We start from the raw sequence: 24227 nt of genomic DNA on the forward strand, positions 1-24227 counted from the left end.
CCCCTGACAATAGTGATGTCAAGCTCACCCCAGCCACGCCCAACCCATCCCCCCAAGATCAAACATAACCCCTCAATGAAATTGAATTTGACACCCCTGCTCTAGAATGCTTGCGCCAATGGAATTGACTGGTTTTGTACCAAGCAACCTAAAAAGCTCAATCATGGGAGTAAATCTGAAAAGCTACTTCAGCAGAAGGGGATAAAATAAGGCTTAATGAGGTTTGTCTATTCTCTTTCTTTCCCTGCAAATCTGCTGAGTGGGACAGATGGTGTTAACATGCTTGGGTTGCGTACAAGAGGTTCAGCTGCGCCTCCTTCCTCATTCCCCCAGGGGATGGAGTGGGGAGGGAAGAAGATTGAGATTCATTCTTTCCCTTCAGATCTTGTTTCATAATGACATGGATATACCAATCCCAAAGCAGAACGTGAACCATTGATTCACCCCAGGGCAAGTCGAGACATCACACAGCATTATGGTTTGGAGATATATATACCCATATAGAGAAAATCTATGGTCTGAGTTTGGGTATCTCCAAGGCATAAGTACTTATGGATTAGTAGTGTGCTTTGCAAATAAGATCCACATAGATATGAACCACGCTTGGCGTGAAAGAGGAAGCAGGCTCAGTCAAGTCATAAATTGCCTTGAAGTTAAAGCAAACACGGATGGGTGTATGCATGCCAGGTTGCGCATGAGTGAAAAGAGGGTGCTTCAGATTAGATTCGTAAGGCAAAGAGGAGGGATTTTTTCCAGATGGCTCCTACACACACCTGAACATGAATGTGCCTGTTTAGTTGTGTGGCTGCAAGTCAGGAAAGACAAGGACTCTTCTGCCTGGATTTGAAATCAGAAAAGGAGGAGACTGGGGAAGGGGAGGGGAAGGAGCTGACAAAATCTCGAGGTATGTTTGGAGATTAGCACAAAGGCGAGGAACAACTCCACCACTGAGCCAGGCTGAAACTGAGGGACAAAGACTGTGAGTATCTTAAAGGCCATTCTAGATCTTCCCAGAGGACAAGATTCAATACCTGGCATGGGTCCACAACATCAGTAATCCTAGGAATATTTAATTCCACTTCTACAGCATTGGTAAGCGCATATCTCTCCTTGAACATGCAGGTGCTTATGCTCCTTATCAACTCTGAACTACAGAGGGAGGGCTTGAAATTGTGTTCTCACCGTTTGTCCACAGTCTGAAAGTGAATTTGTAACTGTCATGTTTAAGGTGTTTGCTTTCTGCCACAAAACTGAATTTTGGAAATAGGGTCAGCAGTGCAATTTGGGGATATTGATGCATGGAAGGCCTTGAAGGGATTCAGGCATCAACCTGGAGTGGCAGGTACTTCTGGTACAGACTGATTCTCATAAATATTTATCCCAAATCCTCCACAATAACTTTGGGCATGGTTGTTTCATCTCATGAGGATTGACGTTCTCTAAGTGGGATGTTTTAGCAGTGGACGATATCACAATGCAATATATTTATTGCTAAAGGGTAAATAAGCATGGCCGGCTATCAAAACAAAAGAGAACAAAACTAAAACAAAACAAGCAGTGACATTTCAGAAGTGCAATATTTAGCCAGGGCTTACTTCTTTCTCTGGCCTTCACTTTGTTATTTCCTTTGGAAGAAGATCATCCAAGTCTTGCAGTGCTTAATCGTGTTTGTTACAAATATACAAATTGGACTTGAAAGGAGGCAGAATAATTTTGGGAGTTGAAATCCATACGTCTTAAAGTGGCCAAGTTTGAAAAACATTGCTTAAAATGTATGGATCTCAACTCCCAGAATAAAATAGAGTCTATGTTATCAGTAGGCTAGCTGGGGAATGTTGGCGCTTGTGGCCTGGTTATCAAGAAGGACTAGATTGGGGGAATAGGTTCGATATCGTGGCCACCCCATCTTTTCTTTCATGTGTGTGTATGTGTGTATGAGGGAGGAGGACTTTGTACAGAACGTCTGACAGATGGTGAGATTCCTAAAGTTTTCTGTTGTGTCATTTTGCTTCCATCTCTCTAAATCTCACACTTTGAATGCAATCGAGCAGCCAGTCAGCCCAGGCTGTGTGCAAGCAAGTAGCCACAGATTCTCATAATTATATCTGTTACTATGCCTTCAGTGCACATTTCTTATAAGGTAGTCCGGCTGAAAGAGTTTCTTAGGTAAGCTTTTGCAAGATGTTGCCAAAGCAATGAGGCAAGATATTGAAGAAAGGTGAATGTTATATAAAAAGGTTCCTTTTAGGTGGTGAGGATTCGGTTTCCTTTGAGCCCAGTGGGCATATTTTTCATTGGGTAGCCTTTTCCACTAAGCTACACAATGACTTCCTAATAAAATAATAATAATATCCAAAATGACGTTTTTCAAAATGGCTAAGATTTTTCTAAATACAAGACAGAAATCTAGTGTGAATTATGTTATTTATTTATTTCAGTTTATTGTCTGCCCAGTTCCAGTGTACTCTGGCAGTGTACAAAATGAGGAAAAACATTAAAAAAAATAAAAAATGTTGAATTTCAGAGACAGCCCAAACTAAAATTATCTAATGAACAGTATAAAGACAAACAAAAATTGGCATCTTAAACAAATCGTAAACATCAATCGTAGGCTTGAGATCAAAAAACGGGTTTTCAAAGCTTTCCAGAGGTCTAGGAGCGAGGGTGCTATTTTCATCTCCGGAGGGGATGCTGTCCCAGAGATTGGGGGCCACAACAGAGAAGGTGTGCTTCCTTGGTCCCACGAGAAGATGCTGTTTAATAGAGGGAAACTTCCACTTTATTGGAAGATGCTGAGTGAGCAAAAGCTATTGGAAATAAGCAGCCTCCCAGATATCCCTGCCCTATGCCATACCAAGCTTTATAGATAATAATCAGCACTTTAACTGGCTCTCAGATGCCGACTGACAGCCAATGCAGCTTACGTAGTAGTGGTAACATATGCGCACTCCGAGAGGTACCTGTTACTGCCTGTTCCCGTTGCATTTCAAGTTTCTGGATAGTCTTCAAGGACAGCTTCATGTACAACACATTGCAACAATCCAGTTATGAGGTGACCAGAGCATGAGTGATTGTTCTGAAGGGTCTCCTTATTGAGGAAAGGGTGCAACTAGTGCACAGAATGGACCTGTGCCAAGGCCCTCCAGGGCCTTATGTTACCTTACATGACATGAGGTAAAACATGCAAAAGGGCAGGGAGAAACGTAGCCCTTGCTGAACAAGAAGTAAAACAGGATAAGGTTTTAACCCTGCAGAACCTGGCCCTAAACCTCTCCCATTTTAATGTTAATATGTTATGTTGGATTGTTGCTCTTGCTTTACAGAAGGGAGGGTTGGTTATGAGATTCCAGTTTTTGGAAAGAAGAGTGACTTTTGAGCTCTGCTGATGACAAGCCTTTATCATCAGCTGGCAGCCTTTCACACAATGAGTCAAACCCAAAACTACTTGTAATATATATCAGAGGATTCCAGGATCCTTTCTTTAAAATGATTTTTCTGCTTTGTCAATAGTATATTGTTCAACTGCTTCACAGCCTTTTGTGCTTGCCTGCTTCAGCTCATGATCCCGATGGAGAGCAATGCTAAGAAGGGATTGGGAGACTTTAACGGCATGGAGAAATCACAGGCACAGTCTGCGGGCTTAGAGAAGGTGAGCCATCTCCTTCCTGAAGAGTAACTAAGCACTTTGGACTCTTCCTCCTTTCCTTCCTCTGGCTCCAGCAATCTGCAATAAATGTTTCATCCTTATGCAGATTCTGTAATTTTTATGTTCTAGAGCAGGGGTGTCAAACTCAAGGCCCACGGGGTGCTTAGATCTGGCCCATGGGACTGCCTGGAAACAGTGACGGACCGGCCTATGGTGCCTCTGTCAGTGAAAACGGAGCTTGGGAGGGCCATGCACATCCCTCCCAGACTCCTCCATTTTCACTGGCAGAGGGCTGCAGGGGGCTGTTGTGGCCGAAAACGGAGCTCGGGAGCCCGTTTTCACTAGCAGAGCGCTCAGGCCATCACAGGTGTTCCTTGACATGAGTGACATCAAGCTGGCCCCGCCCCCTGGCTCTATCTCCTGCCCCCAAGGTCAAACACAACCCGGATGCGGCCCTCAATGAAATTGAGTCTGACACCCCTGTTCTAGAGCAAAGCAATGGCAAACCATTTACATTATATTTATTCTTGCCAAAATGCGCTTATCCATTAACCCAGTTCTTAGACCGTCTTAAATTGTGTATAGTACAGCTCTGTACAGTGCTTTGCAGTCAGTTTCCCAAAAATGTTTTTAAGCCTGCAGGAGTGTGAACATAGCAAGTCTTGCAACAAACCTGGATGTTCTGAGGCACCATTTGGAGAATGAATCCAAAGTGCCGCAGAAGCTCTTAATCAGAATAAGCCCTCTAATGGAGGTGCCTTCAGATCAATAATAGAAAAGAGGCCGCTTTGTGTCAGGCAAAACTAAACTACCTGGCATTGTAGTGCAGGGCCTCTTGGAAGAGGATCCTCTCCATCCTCTTTCTCAACTGAATATCTCTGACTGAAAATGACACTTATTGAATCTGGTCCACTCTATGCACAGAACAGAGGCTGTGTTACTAAACCATGGATTCCTTCTAAGCTCTTCAGTAATTTCTAGTAGTTGATGATAAATAATCTTTTTTGTAACTCCATTCTCCCTCAAGGGGCAGAAAGAAAACCTATGGAAATATTACAACTGAATGGCATATGCTGGTGTTGGCCAGAGCCTTTTTGTTAGGGTTTCCAAGTGATGAAATCCATTTAAAAAGAAAAGAACAAAGTCCATCTTAAAAAAAGATTTATTTTATTTAGGAAAGCATGAAATTTGCAAAGTCCATGGTAATTCCGGATCTGACACAATCCAGAATTATCCCACAATAATACAAGTTAGAAACAACCCCCCAAAGTCACATTCTCCAGCAGAAATAATTCAGTGTTGCTTGATGTCATAAATCTCCACCTTAAGGGACACCTTAAGCATGGACAGCTCATTTCCCACGGGAAGAAAGATCACCTAGCCAAAACAACTCTCTTTATCTCCACTCCTCCCACCCTAGGAATGTGGCAAGCCCGAAACCCTTCCCCCCATGATTGCCACAGAGAAAGCAAGAAAAAGAATATATACCAAGACTAACTAAAATGGCTGCACTTATGTCAATTTCAGGCTTGACACTTTTGTTAGTTTAGCCTTTACATTATATTGATTGTATTCTTTATTGTCCAGGTTTTGATTGATTATACACTACTGTGAAATCTGCTGAATCTACTGTAGATTTCTTAACAATGGCTTGGTCACAAATTTGTCATTTTTTTGAGCAAAACTGATGGAAGGCAATAATGGTTGAACACTAGGCAGTATTAAATAAGTTTAGATTGATTGCAAGCTTTGTTTTGCAATGGGTTATGGCATGAGAACAACCTTGATCAATCAACCTGATAGAGGACTTTGGTTTAAAGATAGCAAGAAATTCCTTTGATTTCCTGGTAACAGCTTTGATACTATCAACCTTGGTAACTAGCCAAACTAGTTTAGGAGATTGGAGTCTAGAGCAATAAAGTTTTCCTCTCTTAATCCGAAGAATTCATTTTAGAAAGTAGCAGTAGGGACGGGAAATTTGAATTTGGAGTGCCATCTACTCCCTGCTCCCCCACTCCCTATTACTTCTAAGTGGTTGAGTGCTCCAGTAAGTAGGTAATTACTTGGATCAAGATATGATCGTTCAACCAATTCTGGATTGCTATTCTCCCCAAAGGGGAGTATTCAGTTTGAGAATGTTTGCTGAACCAACATTTTCAGACATCTTAATGACATCTGTCAATTATTTATGTATTTATTTCTCATATTTTAAGGCTGCCCATCTCACAAAAATTGATTCTGAGTGGCATTAGGTTGCAGAAGCAACCTAATCACAGTTACTATATTCTTGTAATTTCCAGGAGGGATTATTGATATTATTCTTCAGAACGATCTGGAAGTTTCCGTTAGTATAGAATTTGGCAGAAAAAAACATTCCTGGGGTTCTTAGTTGATGATACTTCAGTTTAAAATATTTCTATACAACTAGTGCCAAGTCAAAACATTTATTTGCTTAATCTCTCATTTTATAGGATTAATTTAACTCTTACCCTGTGTTCCTTCAACATAATAAAATTAGCTAAACTTAGGATAGGTCAAATCACTTTTTTCTAAACTTTGAACATTAAATGAATGGTCCTCAGTTGAAGATACCTGCATCATCCCTTAAACATTTAGAATAGAGGATTCTAAAAGGGTATTCCATAGAACGGGGGTGTCAAACTGGTGGTCCATGGGCAGATGTGTCACGCACAGGCTACGCCCACCCCAGCTCCGTGAAGGGGGAAAACGTCGTGATAACTCAGGTGACGACAAGGTGACGCTGCAAGTTTGACACCTGTGCCATAAAATAACATCTTGCTACTTAATATTCCAGGAATCATGTTATACCTGTCTTCTGGTGGTCTATATAACTTGACATTAAGATGTACTGTAAGCTCCTTCTTTGGAAGAACATTGTGGTTCCACTGTAGAATATTGCCTGTTTATTGTGTGGGAGAGTGGGATGCTTTTTCTGTTATTTGTTTTTGTCCTTAAGCATATATTGCCCTGAGAACCTTCCACTGAAGTCCAGTTTGCAAATGTACTGAATAAATAGAAAAAAATATCCTGTTTGTTAAACCAGTGTAGCTTTATTCATGTACTTCTGTTATTGGCACAGAATTAAAAAAGGAATGAGAGAGATTCAAAAGGCAAAACTTCATTTCATTACAAACAGTCCTCAGCTTAGGACAATTGGAGCCAGAATTTCTGTTGCTGAGCAAATCGGGTGTTAAGTGAATCACTCTCAATTTTATGACCTTTTTTCCCTTGGCTGCTAAATGGCTCATTGCTATTGTTAAGAGGAACACATGGTCATATCAAACTGATGATTTTGCTTGCCAGAAGGCAGCTGAGGTTGCAAATGGCCATCAAAGGACCCCAGGACTGCAACTGCCGTTCATAAATGCCGCTTGCCTAGTGTCTGGCTTTTGATTGCATGACTGTGAGGATGCTGCGACGGTTTTAAGAGCAAGGACCAGTTGTAAGTCACTATTTTCAGTGCTGTTGTAACTTTGGTTGTAAGTCGAGCACTCAGTGTATACTGTTGAGAGTTGATGTGGTGCACAAAAAGTACAAGAAATCAATTAAAAGATGAGCTTGGCTCCTTACAGGGTTCAAAGGAAGAGGAAGCAAGGCGGCCAGTGGCACAGTGGACAGCAGCCGAAGTGTGTGCCTGGCTCAGAGGAAAAACCTTGGGAACCCCAGGCAGCCCACTGCTGGAGGCAGCCAATAGCCATGCCATCTCTGGCAAGGCTCTCTTGCGCCTCTCTGAGGAAACCCTGGAGCGCATGGGCATAGCACCAAAGAGCCTGCGGGAGGAGCTATTGCAAGAGATTCTCCTCCTGCGCATTCAGCAAGAAATGGAAGATTTGCTGGACATTTCAGATGGTGAGTGATGGCATCTGCTTAACACTATCTTCACAAGAGGAATCTGCTGTATTGGCATCGGGTGGAATCAGAATTTGGGGAGAAAAGGGGATGGAAGGCAGGATGTGATTGTAATCTCTCTATAGAGCATGCACACCTGCCCATTCTTCTTGCATGGGTGCTTCATTTTTAAATGCCTGTGTCAGGATCACAATCAACAGCCCAAGAATACACGAACACCTTTGGCGGTCTCAACTGGTCTGTGAAGTTGCTAATCTGGCCACCTAGCAGCATACAGATAGTCCTTGATTTGCCACAGTTCATTTAATGACCATTCAGAGTTACAATGGCACTGAAAAAAGTGACATGACTGTTTTTTACAGTTACAAACTTTGCAGCATTCCCATGATCATTTGATCAAAATTCAGATGCTTAGCAACTGGTTCATACTTATGACCGTTGCAGCCTCCTTGGGTCATGCGATCAACTTTTGCAACCTTCTGACAAGCAAAGTCAGTAGGGAAGCCAGATTCACTTAACAACCAGATTGCTAACTTATTGATTACAGTGGTTCACTTAACAACAGTGGTAAGAAATGTCATAAAATGGGGCAAAACTCAATAAATTCTCACCTAACACCAGAAATATTGGGCTCAATTGTGGTCATAAGCCGAGAACTACCTGCATTCTCTATATATTAACTGGCAGCAGGTTCCCAACTAAAGTCTTCCCCTGCTCTACTTGGAAAGATTAAAGATACAACCGGGGACTTCCTTCATGCAAAACGGAGATTCTACAACTGAATTAAATCTTTATCTTCATCTTGAAAACACTAAATCAGGTCTCCAAACTTGGCAACTTTAAGACTTGTGGACTTCAACTCCCAGAATTCTCCAGCCAGCTGGCTGGAGAATTCTGGGAGTTGAAGTCCACAAGTCTTAAAGTTGCCAAGTTTGGGGACCCCTGCACTAAATAATCTACCAAGAATAGCAATGGAATTGGAGAAATGTGTTTTGCAGTGAGGATGAGGTCCGTATAGTCAAGAACTCATTTTTTTTTCATGCTGTTTATCAGCAACCTTTTCATCAGCTGACAAAGCAAACCTTGTATTACTTAATTCAACTACTTCACAAATGCTCTATTGTCTTAATATGTTGTATGAGCCAGGCCGTCACATGATTTATTTGGAGGCAACAGAGACATTTTGTTAACTAAAATTTTAATTGCATTGCATGAGTCTATGTTAAGAGTCAAACCAAGGATAACCTGATTCCCATTTCAGCATCGTCTGCTTTATTACATCAACATATGCAACAGCATGTGTTCAGATGTACGGTTATGATATTGTTTGTAGTTGTTGCCACTGTCTGTCATTGGTGTCCGTAACTGATCATTTCTGCCACTCTCCTTTCACACAGAATAACCCAGGAAATCCAGCAGGTAAAAAACACAACTGTATGGAAAGCAGCCATTTTGAAGCATCCTCTAAAATTGGTTATTGGTGTCAGCTGCGCCTCCAGTTGATTGTGGGTTCATGAATCGGGGAACGAAAATTCAGCCGTTTGAGACTGGGACTCCATTCTTCATGTCCAGTGCAAGTTCTTTTGCAGGAAAGTATGGACATGGAAAAGGAGGCCTTTCTGTTATTATTACCCCAAATGGAAAGACCCGTTGAGAGCTGTTGAAAATGAAATTTCCACACTGGGCTATTCTGCAGCAATGAACTGCAGAATCAAATTCTTCGGAGAGTATTCAAGGTTTCCTGGTCATCTTAAGAACAAACCTATTCACATCATCTAATATCAGAGACAGACAACCTGGTGCCTGCTAGATATTTTGGGCAACTCCCCAATGCCTTGAGATTGTTCCATGTCTAGGCCTGATGGAACTGGAAGTCCAAAACATCTGCAGAGAGACAGGCTTCCTATTTATTAAACCACAGTAATGCTCTAGAGTCAACAACCACAGCATTTGTACTTGTGTCATATTTAACCCTTGTCTCTTTTCAGACAAATATTTATATCATTGCCAGGGTTAGGCATTGTTTTTCCCTGCTCCAAGTTCAAATCCTCTGCTCCAAATACCATCTGTTTGGGATGGTATAAAGATTCCTTCCTTGAATAGAGGGTTGGACTAAAAGACCTCAAAGACTGAAAGGTCTTTTCAATCACACGAGTCTATGATGCCGGGAAATTCCTTTCTGTTCATTGCCTCCTGAAAGCCAAACCCCTCTCTTCCACCTCTTCCTGGCAACCTTTAGAAAGAACCTGTAGCTTCCCAATTAGGAGAAAAAGTATTGTATCAGCATTTTTTGAACTTCCACACATTTTAATACTTTTGCTATTTGTTATATTGATGTGTTTCTTAATTCTGGAGTACCTTAATATCCATGTACTTTGCCTGGTATTTCTCCGCTCGCAACTTCACCTCTCCAGCGGAGTCTTAATTTCCCGGACTGCTTCCTGTCTTTATGGTGGCCATTTTGACCACCGCTGCAACTTGTCTTCGGAGGGGGTTTATCTTGTCAGGGAACCTCCAAGCGATTCTCCCTTTCTTCACCACCCCTCCAGGGTGGTTCCGGTCTCGACTGGGACCTTCCAACAAGTGAGCTCGGAGCAAAACCGCGCACAATCATGGATTCCTCTCCGACCACAACGGAAGAGCAACCAGAAGTCTTGATATGTGTTATTTTATTTCTAGAATATTCCAAGAACAAATATTGATTGGCAGATAAGATTTTTGTTTTGAAGGCCAACATTTTGTAAATAAAATCATGACCATTTAATGTCAACACAAAAGAGACAGCATTGAGAATTGTACTTCTTAGATCTGTAAGTTACATCCGTCCTGACCCAGAAACACTTTTGTTATGACCATCTTGTGCCTAGCATTTGTTTTTAACAGACGCAACTCAGGATTTGAAAAATGACAGCCCTCCACTGCTTTCATTTCTGGAATGAAACAAGCACCCAAGAGATGAGATATTAAAAAGCTTGGAAAAAATTTATTGAAGTTTTTATGTCATAATAGGCTTTGGAAGTTTTTAAATACAATAAATATTTATCAGTAATAATAGCATTTAATGGATCAGAATTCAAATCCATTGCCACACTGTCATCCTCCCACAATACATTTAAACAGACACGAATCTCGATGAAGGGTGACAGTCTGAGGAGCAACCCACAATGACATTATATAGTTTCTTATTGAAAGCATTTTTTCCACTAACAACAATAGTAATCTGTACAGTCAGTTTTGCTTTGACCCAGCTTGTGCTGCCCAGAATCTGCTTCAAAGAATATAAGTCAAAGAATACCCTTGCCCAAGAAGGGTAAGAAGACCAAGGCACACACCCTCTTCCCAAGAGACCCAGTTATTATTTTCCCCTTCTGGAGAAAAAAGCAGGAGAAAGTAAAGCTATCTCTTCCAAGTTCTGCCCCTCTCCCCATGTATGGTACATTACAAATAACTAATGAGTTCATATTTTACTTGACAGCCAATGGCTTTTTGAAAACACCAAGGTCACAGAGTTAATCAAAAAGCAAGGAAAATTAATTGGTCCAATATTTATGTTTATTCTTGCTTCCAGACAGAACCTACTCTGAAAAGGGCACTTATCTTGCTTATATTCCAGAGTCAACTTAAATGTGGAGAATGGATTCCTACCTATTCTCTCTTTCTCTTTTAAATTGAGAAACAAATTCAATGGATATTGATTGGGGAGATCTGGAATACCATTACTATTAAGCTTTACATTTTAGGATTACATTTCAAACAAAAATGGCACTGGGAGGGGTGAGATGGGGAACACTCTGGCCTCAATTCTTCATTGAATCTGTGGGTAGACGCCAGACTTCATGAAATATTTTTAGCCAACATACTCTTTCCTGAAATCACAGAAGAAAACAGTCAACAATCTATGTAAGATTTAAACCCTTGAATGATTTACTATTGTAAGTCAAAATGAACATAGCCCCAATGCATAATTTTTATTGGAGTTACACAAACCCCAGTTCATCAGGGTTCTAGCTAGTTAGATTCCACAGGTTTTTTGCTGTTCATACCTAGTTCTGAACTGCTGTATTCTAATATATGAGGGCTATACAAATGTTTTCTGGGCCCAGCCCAGTGTTATCTTACAATATATGCTTCTCTATACAATCCACTTTGGATTAAGCTTTGCTAACAGAAGCTGAATCTTGCTGGACTGTGGAGGGACTGAAAAAGAGTAATGTGGCATCAGGCCCTAGAGTTGCTTTGGCCAGGAATCATCCTTTGGCCAGGAATTATCTCTGAGGTTTGCTTCAAGGGCCAAAGCACAGATGCCTAGACAACAGTCAATCAAGGCAGAACAATCATCTGTTTTCGGAACATAAAATGGAACCGTTATTTGAAAGGGCAAAAAAGGATACAAGGGAAATGGTATGTTACTGAAGAACTAGTTACAACTGCCCCCATCACATTCTATGCCACGTTCCATTCACTGAGGTAATCTAGGAAGCAAGATGAGGTTAGGTTCAAGGAGAACTTGAAGCCAGTGGTTACACCCACCTCTTGAAGTGACAAAATGTCCACCACTTCAATACTCAGTACCTTTATTTTTAGAGATGAACCCAAACGGTGTTTTAACCCCATCAATGGTGCATTTGACTCTCACCAAACTTAAAATCAGTTTTAAATCAATAATAAAGAAAAATCTACAAACCTGTTTTCCTGTTTAAAGGTGCTACTCCTTTAACTTGGACAACACTTAAAGAATGCTTTTTTTTAAGACAGCTGGCTTTTTCCTCAACTTGAGGAGAGTCATTTAAGGCACCAAATTCCTTACTGAGAAGCCCTGATAGGCAGGAAAGAAGAATCACATTTTTTCCAGTAAAGACAGACAGGCAATGCAAATCTGCCTCATATACCATAACATGCCAGCAAGCTCACGCAAAAGCAAATGTTAGCCGGAAGCTGCAGTGGCATCATTCTTGATCATCACAAGTATAGATGTTCCCATATAATATGCATGCTTCTAGGCAGAATCTAATGGGATCATTTACTAGCTTACATTAAGCCTGCATATATATAAGGAACCCTGCTTCCCAAGAATATTGGCTTCTGTGGATAGCCATTACCTTCTGTCTAAAGGATTCTTATGCCACAGTAGCCTGTGCAAAACTATACCATTGATCTGACAACTCTTTTTTTCCAAGACAAACACTATTATCCCAAAGAAAGAGACCGAAGACCAAATGTTCCTACAATGATTCATTACTTAACTGTAAAGGCAGATCCCTTCTCTGAACTGACCACCTTCTTAAAAATAGAAAATGGTTCCAAGAGACTATAACTACATGTCCTGTTTCTTACTGTCACTTATGATTGACAACTGATTTATTTTATTCTAACTATTGCAACATCAAATATTCAAGAAAGCTAAATTCTTCTTCACATCCAAATTTTACTCCATGTGCAGTGCTCTGATACGAATAAAAGTCTCCCTACCCCCATTTCAAGTTTTGCTTCACAGCAATGGAATATTAAGTAAACAAAACAAAAATCAGAATTGTTTGCCATCCATTTCTTTTTCCTGCTTATAATGAGTAGGGGCTTTTCTCATTCAACGCCGTACCAGACATAGCATTTGGGGTAAGACTTGAGAATCAGAAAAATAAAACTATTTACAGAAAAGAAGGGGTAGGAATGAAAGCAAGAATTAATTCTAGGATTTAACACTGCATACATTTTGTTTTTCGACATAATGCTTTGTGTTTACAAAGTAAAAGATAAATAATAATTTCACAACTCAATGTTTTCTACCGAATGGAATGTGTTATCCACAAAAATAAAATGAAACAAGTAGACCTCCTTTTCAAACCATTCATAAAGTTGCCTCTGCCATTAATTAATTACATATGAAAAAAAAAATTCTGTGCTCGCTTTTTTCCGGGTGCAACCTTTCTAAGAAAAATGGGTTTAGGCTGCACTCTTCATTTAAGCACACATATACAAACAAACAAACAAAAATATCTTCCTCAAATAAAGTACAAACAGAAGAGAAAAAATCAGTGCTGGGTCTTCACCATCACTCAATTGTTCAACAGATTCCCAAACAGAAATGAACCATTTCTAAAACCGAACATGGGGTTCAGATCACTTGCATTTCTTGTTTTCAATTAATTGTACCCAAGAAAAGCAGTGTCACATGGAAAGAGTATGCACCACATCTAATGAACTATTCTAATGCAAGCCTACTTTAACCCATAAGATGGTAATGTTGTTTATCACACTCTCAACTTAATCCTATGATAAACATGAAGAAAAGAATGTCTGTTACTCAGTCCTCCCCAATGCTTGAAATTACAGCATTTGCTGTGGCCCCAACTCTCTCTTTGCAAGGCATGAGCCACAATTTTGGAGGGAGAAGGATAAAAAAAGGGCATTTGGGAAAACATGTCTTGGCTTAATGAAGTTGTGACCTCCAAGCTCTTTTGAAGAAGTCAATTGTTTCTTTTCTTTCTTTCTTTTTTTATTAAAAAAGCCCCTCTTGTATAACTGGATCTCTGATTTTAGGATGTGGAACAGTTAGTAATAATGTACTTCAGTTCCCAAGGGTAGTTTTCTGGGCCCCTCGTTCTCAGTCAGCATAGCCATGATGACAGTTCTATGGCAATCTTACAGTTCTACAGCCACCACCCATGCCTTTGTGCCTGATGATCTTTCTCTGAAGATTCCATGAGGTCCTCTCCGGATCATGTAGTTTTACTGTCTGCATTTTTCTGGAAGGTGGCATGAAGCAGCAAGGGAGGAGACATGAACAACAGCCCTCTCTGGTTTCTGGGTCCTATATGTTCTTTGCCCCCAAACCATCCAAAGCAGGTTAAATCTAGTTCCATGGTGATGGTTGAAGTATATTTACACAGGCTACCAAATTTACAGTGCCTCTGAAGACCGCAGGCTGACGTTTTCCTCTGATGATCCCTTTTCCATGCCTAGTCAATCAGAGCTGGGCTTTTGTAAAGAAAAGGTTTGGATGTTGAAGTGTTTACTAAGCTGCCTCACCTAAATGGAAAGAGAAGGGAGAAAATGAAGATAAACCTGAAAACAAGGCTGGGAATGCAGCTTTTTTTCCCCCTCTGTGCATTCACATTCTTTGTCTGGAGCATAACTTGGAATAACTTTATGGGCACTTTGAATGTACAGTAATCTGCATAGATTAAAATAAAATTTTGCTGCATACAGCTCTCAAAGAGTCACCCCCTCCAATATATACTACATAAACATAACTAAATAAATACATAAAAATAAATAAAAAGTATGCATACACCCACATATATTATATGACGCAGAGAATTAGCAGCCAATCTCATTGTACACATGTTGTACTTTGACAATAAAGGTAATAATGGAAAATACATAGTCTAATTTGGATGTATGCATATGTACATGGCTTTATGTCAGTCTAGCAATCCTCCAGGTAATCCATTTTCTATTGGCATTATTTCAAGGCAAACTAGAACTGGGAAGGATATTCTAAGTAAACAGGTGATCCTCCCATTAACAGGTCTGAAGGATGTGTTGCAGTGGGATGTTCAACGTGGCGAGAGCTTTGATCTTTAAGCAAGGACAACATATCAAGCTCCTATTGTTCTTGTTTTTAACTACTAATTGAAAGTTTTGGATTCCCTGCCAATCCCCGAAGCATCACATCTCTCATTCCCTTTGGTGTCTAAGAAAGGGCCCAAACCTTAGCATGTGGACCCACATGGTTAGTTTCCTAACCAAGTCTCTCAGTACGAATTCAAAACCCTCAGAATCACCCAGCAGTTTGAGATTGCTTTGGTCCAACTATTATATTACAAGAGATACAATACAAAAAATATATCCATGCAGATTTTCACAGCCAGCATCAGTCCAATGGTAATGAACTTCTGGCCGATCAGTTAAACTGTAGCCTATTAGCCTGGAAGTTCAGCACTATTACATATAAAATACTTGAAAGGCTGGCTTTTCTTTTCAGGAATGAATGAAAATCTTGTCTTCATTCAACTTGTGTTGCTCAATGGGAACTCCTATCCAAGCTCTGGTCACAAATCTGTTACTTGAAAAACAGATTTTGCTTTTACCTTTTAGGAAACTTTTAATATATTTAGTCAGTTACCAATATTGGCTTACACCAACCCCATTCTCTATAGCAAAAAACAGATCAGGTGGTGGATACACAACATTTCAAAGTTGTGAAAAGTACAGGTAGTTCTCGACTTACAACTATTTGTTTAGTGACTGTTTGAAGTTACACACTTACGACTGTTGCGGCATCCCCTTTGTCAAACAGTCAAAATTTGGATGCTTGGCAACCAGTCATGTATTTATGACAGTTGTAGTGTCCCCAAGGTCATGTGTTCATGACCACACCTTCTGTGACCTTCTGATAAGCAAAGTCCATTGGGAAGTCAGATTCATTTAACAACTGTGTTATTAACTTAACAACTGCAGTGATTCACTTAACAACTGTGGCAATAAAGAGAGGTCATAATGCACTTAACTCTCTTGATTAGCAATAGAAACTTTGGGTTCAACTGTTGTCATAAGTTGAGGACTGCCTGTACAGGATTGCCTACAGATCAACCAAGGAGACAACTGAAGGGACCCCAGTGGGAAAGATAAGTCAACAATTGGTAGGTTTTCCAAAGTTATCTCTATCACCTGTTGCCATGCATGGAAAGTAGAGCAATGCTGAAATGGACAATGCAGGGAGTCCCAAACCCTGTGGAATGGCTTACCACATTGACTCCATAATGAATGTGTGCCAACGTGATGAAAATGGTGATTAAATAGAGGAGATTCGTTTCCTGTTCTGGTAGCACGTCTGACATCACTATAAGGATAACAAGCGCAAGTGGAAGAAGCAGCCAGTTCAACGGCTGACATCGAGTGCTGCTCATCTGACTGACGATCAATTGACACTGGAAGAAAGGGCAAAACACCAAAAGGAAGTTAGTGGGAGAAGAAGGAAATCTGAGTTTGGTTTTTCTCTCAATCTAGGCTAGTTGAGGATTCTGAGAATTACAGTCTGAAAGCCCTTGAAGGGCAGGAAACAGGGCTAGCTATTTCAGTCGATCCAACAGCTGTGACCCTCTTAAGAGTAATCCATTGCTCCAGTAGTAAATCATTCGGTGAATGTAAAGGATGTTGAGAATATTTACACAGTCTTGATTGAAGACTTTGCCTAATTCCATTTAGCATTGTCCACCATTTTGATGACTATCTAAATATATGGAGTTGCAAATATCCTGATTCCTTCTAACATGAAATGAGCTCTCTTTGCACACAACAATATCTCTAACTTGCTAAAGGGACTTCCAATTACCCTGGGTTTTATATTGTTTGGTTCTGGCTTTCTTCCATGCCCTTTATCTTCCCCAGCATGCTGGCTGGAGGAATTCTAGGAGTTGAAGTCCACATATCTTAAAGTTGCTAAGGTTGAGAAACACTGATCTGGAACGTAAGAGAATCAGGCATCTGGAAGAGGCCATTTTTAGACTCTCACATACAAACTCCTGCCTCCTCCTCTACTGATGCTCTGCCTCCACTGATGGCTATCTAAGAGGAAATTGGGGAGTTGAAGGCCACATACCTTAAAAGTTGCCTGGTTTGAAAAATTCTGAGCTAGACTGTGCTTCAACACTTTCCACTGGCTTTTTAAATAATGGATTCCATCACTCTTGCTGATAAGAGTAGTTAACTGTTAAAAGCAGTTTTTAATAGTATTTGACCAGAATCTCCTTTCCTGCATTGTAAATCCATTAATCTTTATAATCCCTACCCTGATAAAAAACAGAACCTGCTGAGGTCTTCTGGGCATTATCCTTTTAGATCAGTCTGCAAGAAGTACATTTCAAGGCTTACATATGGCCTCTTAGCATTCCTTTAGAAGCCTCCAGACTGGGAGGCAGCAAATATTTAGATATTTTTTAATTTTTAAGGCACCAATTCAATCCCTATCCAAAAACCTGGTCTTGGCTCTGCCTAATTCTGCAGAACCACCTCAACTGTCTTTTAGTAAACAATATATGTCTCTCAGATAAATGGAAACTGCCCACCCATTATGGTTATTTCTACCTAGAGCTGTGGTGGCGCAGTGGTTAGAACGTAGAACTGCGGGCTACTTCTGCTGACTGCTGGCTGCCTGAAATTTGGCATTTTGAATCTCACCAGGTTGACTCATCCTTCCATCCTTTTGAGGTGGGTAAAATGAGAGCCCAAACTGTTGGAGGCAATACGCTGACTCTGTAAACCGCTTAGAGAGGGCTGTAAAGCATTATGAAGCGGTATATAAGTCTAAATGCTATTGCTTGTTCAGTCCCCTGCTTCCTCTTTAGTTTTTTTCTTGTTAAGTGGTATTGTACTGTAACCACCGGTAGTGCAGGCAGTCATGTCACCTACTGTAGAAATTGTGGGAGGTGTGTGTGTGTGTGTGTTTGTGCATGAGAGGTGGAAGAAGACTGAGACTAAAAGGATTCCTGGTTTGGCTCAGACAAATGGACTAACAATCAAAGCAACTTTCTTCTTCCTGACCTCTTGAGCCTTTGGAAGCCCGACTTTGAAGCAGAAAGGATGAAACTTACAGAGATATTTGCGAAGGCTGTCCCAACCATGAAATAGAAGATGCGTGGATGGGTCTCCAGGATATCTGTTGGTGACTGGAAGATCCAAGTGGTGCACAAAATGAAAAGGAGGACTGGCGAGAGGAAAGGCAGCATGGCTTCATAGAAGGAGTGGTGCTTGAGGGTGCCTTTGGCATAGGCTCTGAAGGACAGAAGGTAGCAAACAAGGGCTTGGTGAATGAATGGGCCAAAGCAAGGTCATTTGGAGAGAGGAGAATCAACATTTCAATGGAATTTGGGAGCCTGGCATTGCAGCCAGAAATGGAGTGGATGGTTATCTCCATGTCCCCATCTGAACTTGAAAAGCAAAGGGAGAGCGGATGTTTGCCCGATACACTTTGCTTTTTCAACTCTACCTCTGCAATGTGCAGACGCTACCCTTGACAGCGCAAAACACTTACTTGTAGTAATTGCTCAAACTCATGGGAATGGTCACAGTAAACGCACAACCTAAAAAGGAAAAGAAAGAACCAATTTACTTTTCCAACAAACCTGTCTTTCTCCTTCAGATAAGAGCAGGAGTCCCAACCAAATCTATCCTGATTATTTTCTCTTTTGGGAGCCATGCATACTGTTATACGTCAAAGCAGCATTTATTTACACTGTTAAATCATAATCAAGAAAATCTTATATCCCATGAAATGTTTGAACTGGGCAAAAAAAAAAAAAAAAACAGGTTTCACAAATAATTTTATATGCTCCCTGCTAATTGAGAAAATTAAAAAAATGGAACATTGAGTCATAATTTACATTTGCATCAACGATTAATGTACTCAGGCCTAATATTTACAAACTCATTAACATGATTATTTGCTAGTTTTCAAAAGCAGCTATCATTCCAGGCGAGGAATTAGCACAACTTGGAGCCTGTAAGTCATTCCATCCCCTCCCCCAATAGCTCCAAAACTGCATTAAAGATATTCAATTCATACTGATCCACAATACCTAATTTTTAGATTTTGAATGGGAACAGCAATAAAATAGATGTAATAAACATCCAATAGTCTTAATGCTTACCTCCCCCAATCTCAAAAAGGGGAAAGGCCAAACCTGCCCCCACCATGGAGACATCACAACAAAACTCCATCCAGTGGCCCCCACATGGCTATAATATTTTTAAAAGGGTGTCTGATTAATAAATAATGCATGTGTCTGTTCACCCTTATATTTGGTTTATATTAGGTCATGTAATTAGCAAAGAAGTATAAATACTCAATGCAAGAAGGAGTAGCTATTAGGATTATCTTTATAATACACAAGGAGAAATCTGTATCTGATTGTAAATTGCTGAGAAAATTGCAAGAAAATGATTTTCATCCACTTAGCTTAATATTTTTACTATTTTTCCTATGCTTTCATCTATTTTCATATCTTTAGAGGCAGCAGTATCTGGGGCTATTTGACTTGCCTTAAGAAGCTAACCCGAAGTTATGCATGGTTACTACTTAAAATGGGCCACAACCATGATATCAAACCTATAGATCTGGATTCTAGAACAAGGAAGTAGAAACCACTTCTGTATTGTTGCCAAGAAAATTAATCTCTATAGTTCTGATATTTATTCATTTCTTTAGAATTAAAGTAGATTCCTGGTTAATGCAGATTATTGTCCCAAAGATATTTTTCCAAAAGGCATGTAGACCACGTTGACATGTCATGTATCTGCAGAGACAAGTAGATCACATTGTTTTGACGTATGTGAAATATATTGAAACAGATCTATATTTTTGCTGATGTTAAAGGAATTAAAGTACCTTAGAGGTAACATGGTAATTTACCATGATGGAGTTAGGGAGATTGTGATGGAAGCGTGGGGCAAAATTTAAACTGCAATTCTGTAACTTCAAATCCAAGGCAGGGGGTATTGTGAAAGTTTTTAGAAAAGCACAACTACCTTTGAGATAAAGGTGAATCACCAAGTAGCCCCTAGATAGAAAGTAATTAACTAAAGTTCTGTGTACTTTGTGCTCTATAATATATGATGTGATTTGGCTACATCTGCCAGAAAAGGGCTCCAAGGTTATACTAGGAATATGCTGGATTAGGTTACAGATTTGTGGCAAGCTTTAATGTATGTTTTCTGGTGCCCAGAAGAAAATGGAAAAAAAAATAGTGGAGACCCAAACTTGAAAGAAAAACTGTATTCCTCTCTTGCCTCAGAATTTCCTGAATTATTGAGTTGTCAATAAAACCAAGGAAATTCCTTGGTTTAGATATATGTTGGTTCAGAGAATATATTCTTAAGAATGTGGTGAATATGCCATACTTATTCCAATTTATCCACATTCATTCTCCAAATACGTCGCCCTAAGTCAGTGTTTAGACAACTTTTTTTGTTCCAACAAGTCAGTGTTGATTCCTAGTGACCAATATGGGTAGGTTTTCTCCATGATAATCTGTGTCTAATTTGATCTTCCAAAAGTGCATTCATAGCCTCTGTGACTGAATATATTCACCTTATTGCCGATCATCCTCTTATTTATTTATTTATTTATTTTATTTTATTTGCTGCCCATTTCACCGAGGCAATTTTGGGCAGCTTACAACAATAAAAGAAATAAAACCATATAGACACATATATCTGACTACAATGATGTTATCTGACTTCTCTTTCCTTTCACCCTTCCTAGCTTTAGAACCTTCTCCAGAGAACTTGGGTCTCTCCATTTATCTGTTTGAAGCTAGATAATTTAAGCCTGGTCATTGGTGCCCTGAGTGAGAACTCTGGGTTAATTTGTTTAATGATTCACTGGTTTATTTTCTCAAAATATTCTCAGGAGCCTTCTCCAACACTAAGTTCAAAAGTCTCAATGCCTTCTTATCCTATTTTTCAGAGTCCAACTTTCATTTTCATGGAGTATCATAAGAAATACCATTGTTTCCAAAATCCTTATCTTCTGTAGGTATATCTTTTGCAAGGCCTTCATGGCTGCTCTACCAAGTGCTAGTCTGCAGCACATTTCTTGAATGCTCATTTCTTCGCTTTTGATAGTTGATCCTAAAAGTCAGAAACTATCTTCCACTTTGATATTTCATGATCAATTCTAATGCTTTACTTTTACATGCACTTAATTATCTTGTTATATACAACAGAAGTGCCAGCTATGAAATATTCTGGAACAAACAACTTTTCAGTGTGACCTCTTCCCATCCCCATCCTGTAAGAAAATTCAGCATAAATATCAAATGTTTTCTTGATCGACATGCTAGGTTTTGGTACAACGCAGTTCAAAAGATACAGATTTCTACAAGCACCTTCTTACCAATAATCATTGCAACGAACAGGTCTTTATATAAAAAATGAAACAGGAAAGGGTTGTACCAGGCCTCCACTCCTATGATGGATGTCACGATGTATACCACTGAAATGGTCTAGAAAAGAAGACAGAATTACAGATCTTTATAATAATCATCTATCCAGCATTTCCAATTGACAAAACTGTCTAGAGATAAAAAAAAATCATGTTGTTGGTGGAAATATCCCAAGAGTTTTTTCTTCTTACCCTGTGCCTGCTGCAACTGCATGTCCAAGTGTTAATAATTAGCGGAGAGCTAACTTTTCTTACCATTGCTAAAAGGGAAGGAGCTATAAACCAAGGCAGCCTCTCCCAAACTGAGTATCCTACAAGTATTTTGCCTATTTTACTGAGAATGCTGGAAGCTGACATTTGGAAGGTCTCCAAAATAGGAAGCTGGCCCAGAAAATACCCCAATGTTTTTAAGCTGCTGAATGCAAATTATATCTCGAGGGTAGGATCAAGGCACTCCTATGAAATAGTCCTGCAGTACTGCAGGCTACTTCTGCTGCCTGCCGGCTGCCTGCAGTTTGGCAATTCGAGTCTCACCGGCTCAAGGCTGATTCAGCTTTTCATCCTTCTGAGGTCTGTAAAATGAGGACCCAGATTGTTGGGGGGCAATATGCTGACTCTGTAAACTGCTTAAAGAGGGCTGTAAAGCACTGTGAAGTGGTATATAAGTGCTATTGCTTTTTGCATGGGGGATATGAACAATCAGAGAGCATCAATATATCAGAAAGCTTTGAGGACATGCTGAAGGAACTTGGGGTACTCAATCTGGAGAAAAGACAAGGCTGCCCCCAACATAGTATCAGTGTTCGGGTATGTATTCCTTTCCCATAGAAATTTAAAGCAGAAGTTTAAATTATAGCTACCTAGACTTCATTTGAATAGGAGAAAATTGTCCAGACAGTAAGATCTCTATAAGGCAGTAGTCTGCCTATAAAGGCTATGAGTTTTAAAGACGACTCAGGAGAGCCATCTATCAAGGATGGTTTTGCTGTAGACTGCAGAGAGAGAGTTGGACCAGATGATCCTTGTAGTTCTTTCTCATCATTTGCATTTTACAGGAGGATGGTGTGCTGTAGATATCCGGAGACCAGTAAATTTTATGTCTAAATTTTAGGGGAGTTGGACTGCCCCTATATACTTTTAAAAAATAAATAAATATGGGAACAAATTCTATAGGCTAACAGCATGAGTGTATAAAGTTTAATATCATGAAAGACACATACACAAAGACCAATATGGCTGAATCCTGAAATCACACACAGAAAGGAAGACAGGCAGAAGCATTTAATCCCATATTCTCTATTTCCAGTTATTTTGGATTTTTGTTAATGGGTTTCAGATGTAATTTCTCTTCCTAAATTTATGAGTGAGATTGTATGAGGGATAAGGAATCAGACTTTAGTGTGGAAAAAAAAATCAAGGTCCCCTCTGCTCAACCCTGTAAGTATTTAAGTCCAAGTCAATAAAACCTGTAGGTAGCAAACATAAGAGGGCAAAGGGCTCTTTTAAGATTCCAACGTGGTGAGTTCAGAAAGTGTTCAGTGGGGCATCCCAGAAGAGCGGAAGGAAAATGCCTGCCTACCAGCATGCGGGGAGGAGTGGACAACTCGTACCAAGCAAAACAACTATATGTAGTTGGCAGCTGTTTCTCAAACAAAGCTACTTTTGCCAATGTCTATGACAGGGCTCCCCAAACTTGGGCAACTTTAAGACTTGTGAACTTCAATGGAGTTGAAGTCCACAAGTCTTAAAGTTGCCAAGTTTGGAGACTTCTGGCTTATGACATTCACACCTGCCAATGAATGCACTTGATTTCATCCACTGTTACTGTGTTTGTCTATGGAACAAGCAAGTGAAGAGAAACACATTTTGATTTATAGAATTATATATCACAAGAGGCATCACTTTATAGAAGGCATACTCTCTACTCACTTCCTCCTGTGTACAAGGCCTTATCCAAAACGTCTATCCCGTAGAATTTTTCAAAGTACTTTAAAAATGCACCTGCTTCTTGTTTTATTAAGGACCCAATTTAGAAGCTAGTCAAAAGTGTTATTTTCTTCATTCTTTTTTTAAGTAGCTGGGAGTGCTTTTTGGGGGGTGGGGTGGGGTGCAGTTCATGCCTTTGTAGCCCAAATGAATTAATGCAGAGAGTTCTTGTACAGACCAATTTCATTGTGCTCAAATAGAATTGCTTTAATTGTTGTTTGTGTCATTTCTCAGTGTTTGGATAGAATGTTTGAACTGACGTTCAACTGAGTTCATGTGAGATTCTCAAAGGCCAACTGATTACTGACTACAGTAGTAAACAGAGATCAGGACAACGGTGCCAAATTTCATCTCTAAATAGTAGTTGTACCATATCCTATGCCTCACTTTCATAACCATAGTTCCTCAAACTCTCTAGATACGAATAAAATCCAACAAGCCTGATAGGTCATTGCAATGCCTCTGCATAAATACCATGGCCATTATACATCTTTGCAATGAATGGCAACTGATTAAAGACTCCGGGCAAAAAGATATTTTTCCTTTAGACTTTGCCACTTGTGGAAACCACCAGTTAGTTTTGTTTGCAAACCGTAAGAATGGTGGCTCAGACAAACTTTTTGATTCAATTTTTCTTAACCTTTTAGAGGGGATTTGGTGTATAACCTATACTAGTCTGTCACTGGGAAATCCGACTGCATTAGTACGTCCTTGAACTGAGTGGTAAATTACACACACAAGATCATCTGAAGCTCTCCATTGCTTTCAGGTTAAATTGGGGTT

At 39.9% G+C, this 24227-nt stretch overlaps 2 protein-coding genes across 4 annotated transcripts in view; one reads left to right on the plus strand and one right to left on the minus strand.

Moving 5' to 3' along the window:
* Positions 1-819: 819 nt before the first annotated feature.
* Positions 820-11729, plus strand: LOC113441629 (sterile alpha motif domain-containing protein 12-like). 3 transcript variants are annotated; one of them, XM_087929287.1, is made up of 4 exons: positions 820-904; positions 3511-3649; positions 7240-7516; positions 8914-10489. In XM_087929287.1, exons 2-4 carry the CDS (start codon positions 3560-3562, stop codon positions 8916-8918), a joined length of 372 nt encoding a protein of 123 aa, XP_087785413.1. In that variant the 5' UTR covers positions 820-904; positions 3511-3559; the 3' UTR covers positions 8919-10489. The 3 variants fall into 3 exon arrangements, with proteins under 3 accessions (XP_087785413.1, XP_087785410.1, XP_026564522.1); XM_087929284.1 differs by having other exon boundaries at positions 889-979; XM_026708737.2 differs by lacking the exon at positions 820-904 and adding an exon at positions 920-1092 and having other exon boundaries at positions 8914-11729.
* Positions 10473-24227, minus strand: part of SELENOI (selenoprotein I) — a 44020-nt gene continuing 30265 nt past the window's right edge. Inside the window, exons 6-10 of the mRNA XM_026708734.2 lie at positions 21411-21519; positions 18549-18597; positions 18109-18289; positions 16264-16446; positions 10473-14542 (exon numbers count right to left, since the gene is read on the minus strand). Of these exons, the coding sequence (XP_026564519.1) occupies positions 14414-14542; positions 16264-16446; positions 18109-18289; positions 18549-18597; positions 21411-21519 (651 nt within the window). The 3' untranslated portion in view covers positions 10473-14413. The remainder of the gene's footprint in view (positions 14543-16263; positions 16447-18108; positions 18290-18548; positions 18598-21410; positions 21520-24227) is intronic.

This window comes from Pseudonaja textilis, chromosome 1 (assembly GCF_049901715.1).
Source record: "Pseudonaja textilis isolate UNSWEBS1 chromosome 1, rPseTex1.2, whole genome shotgun sequence".
NCBI classification, from domain to species: Eukaryota; Metazoa; Chordata; class Lepidosauria; order Squamata; family Elapidae; genus Pseudonaja; species Pseudonaja textilis.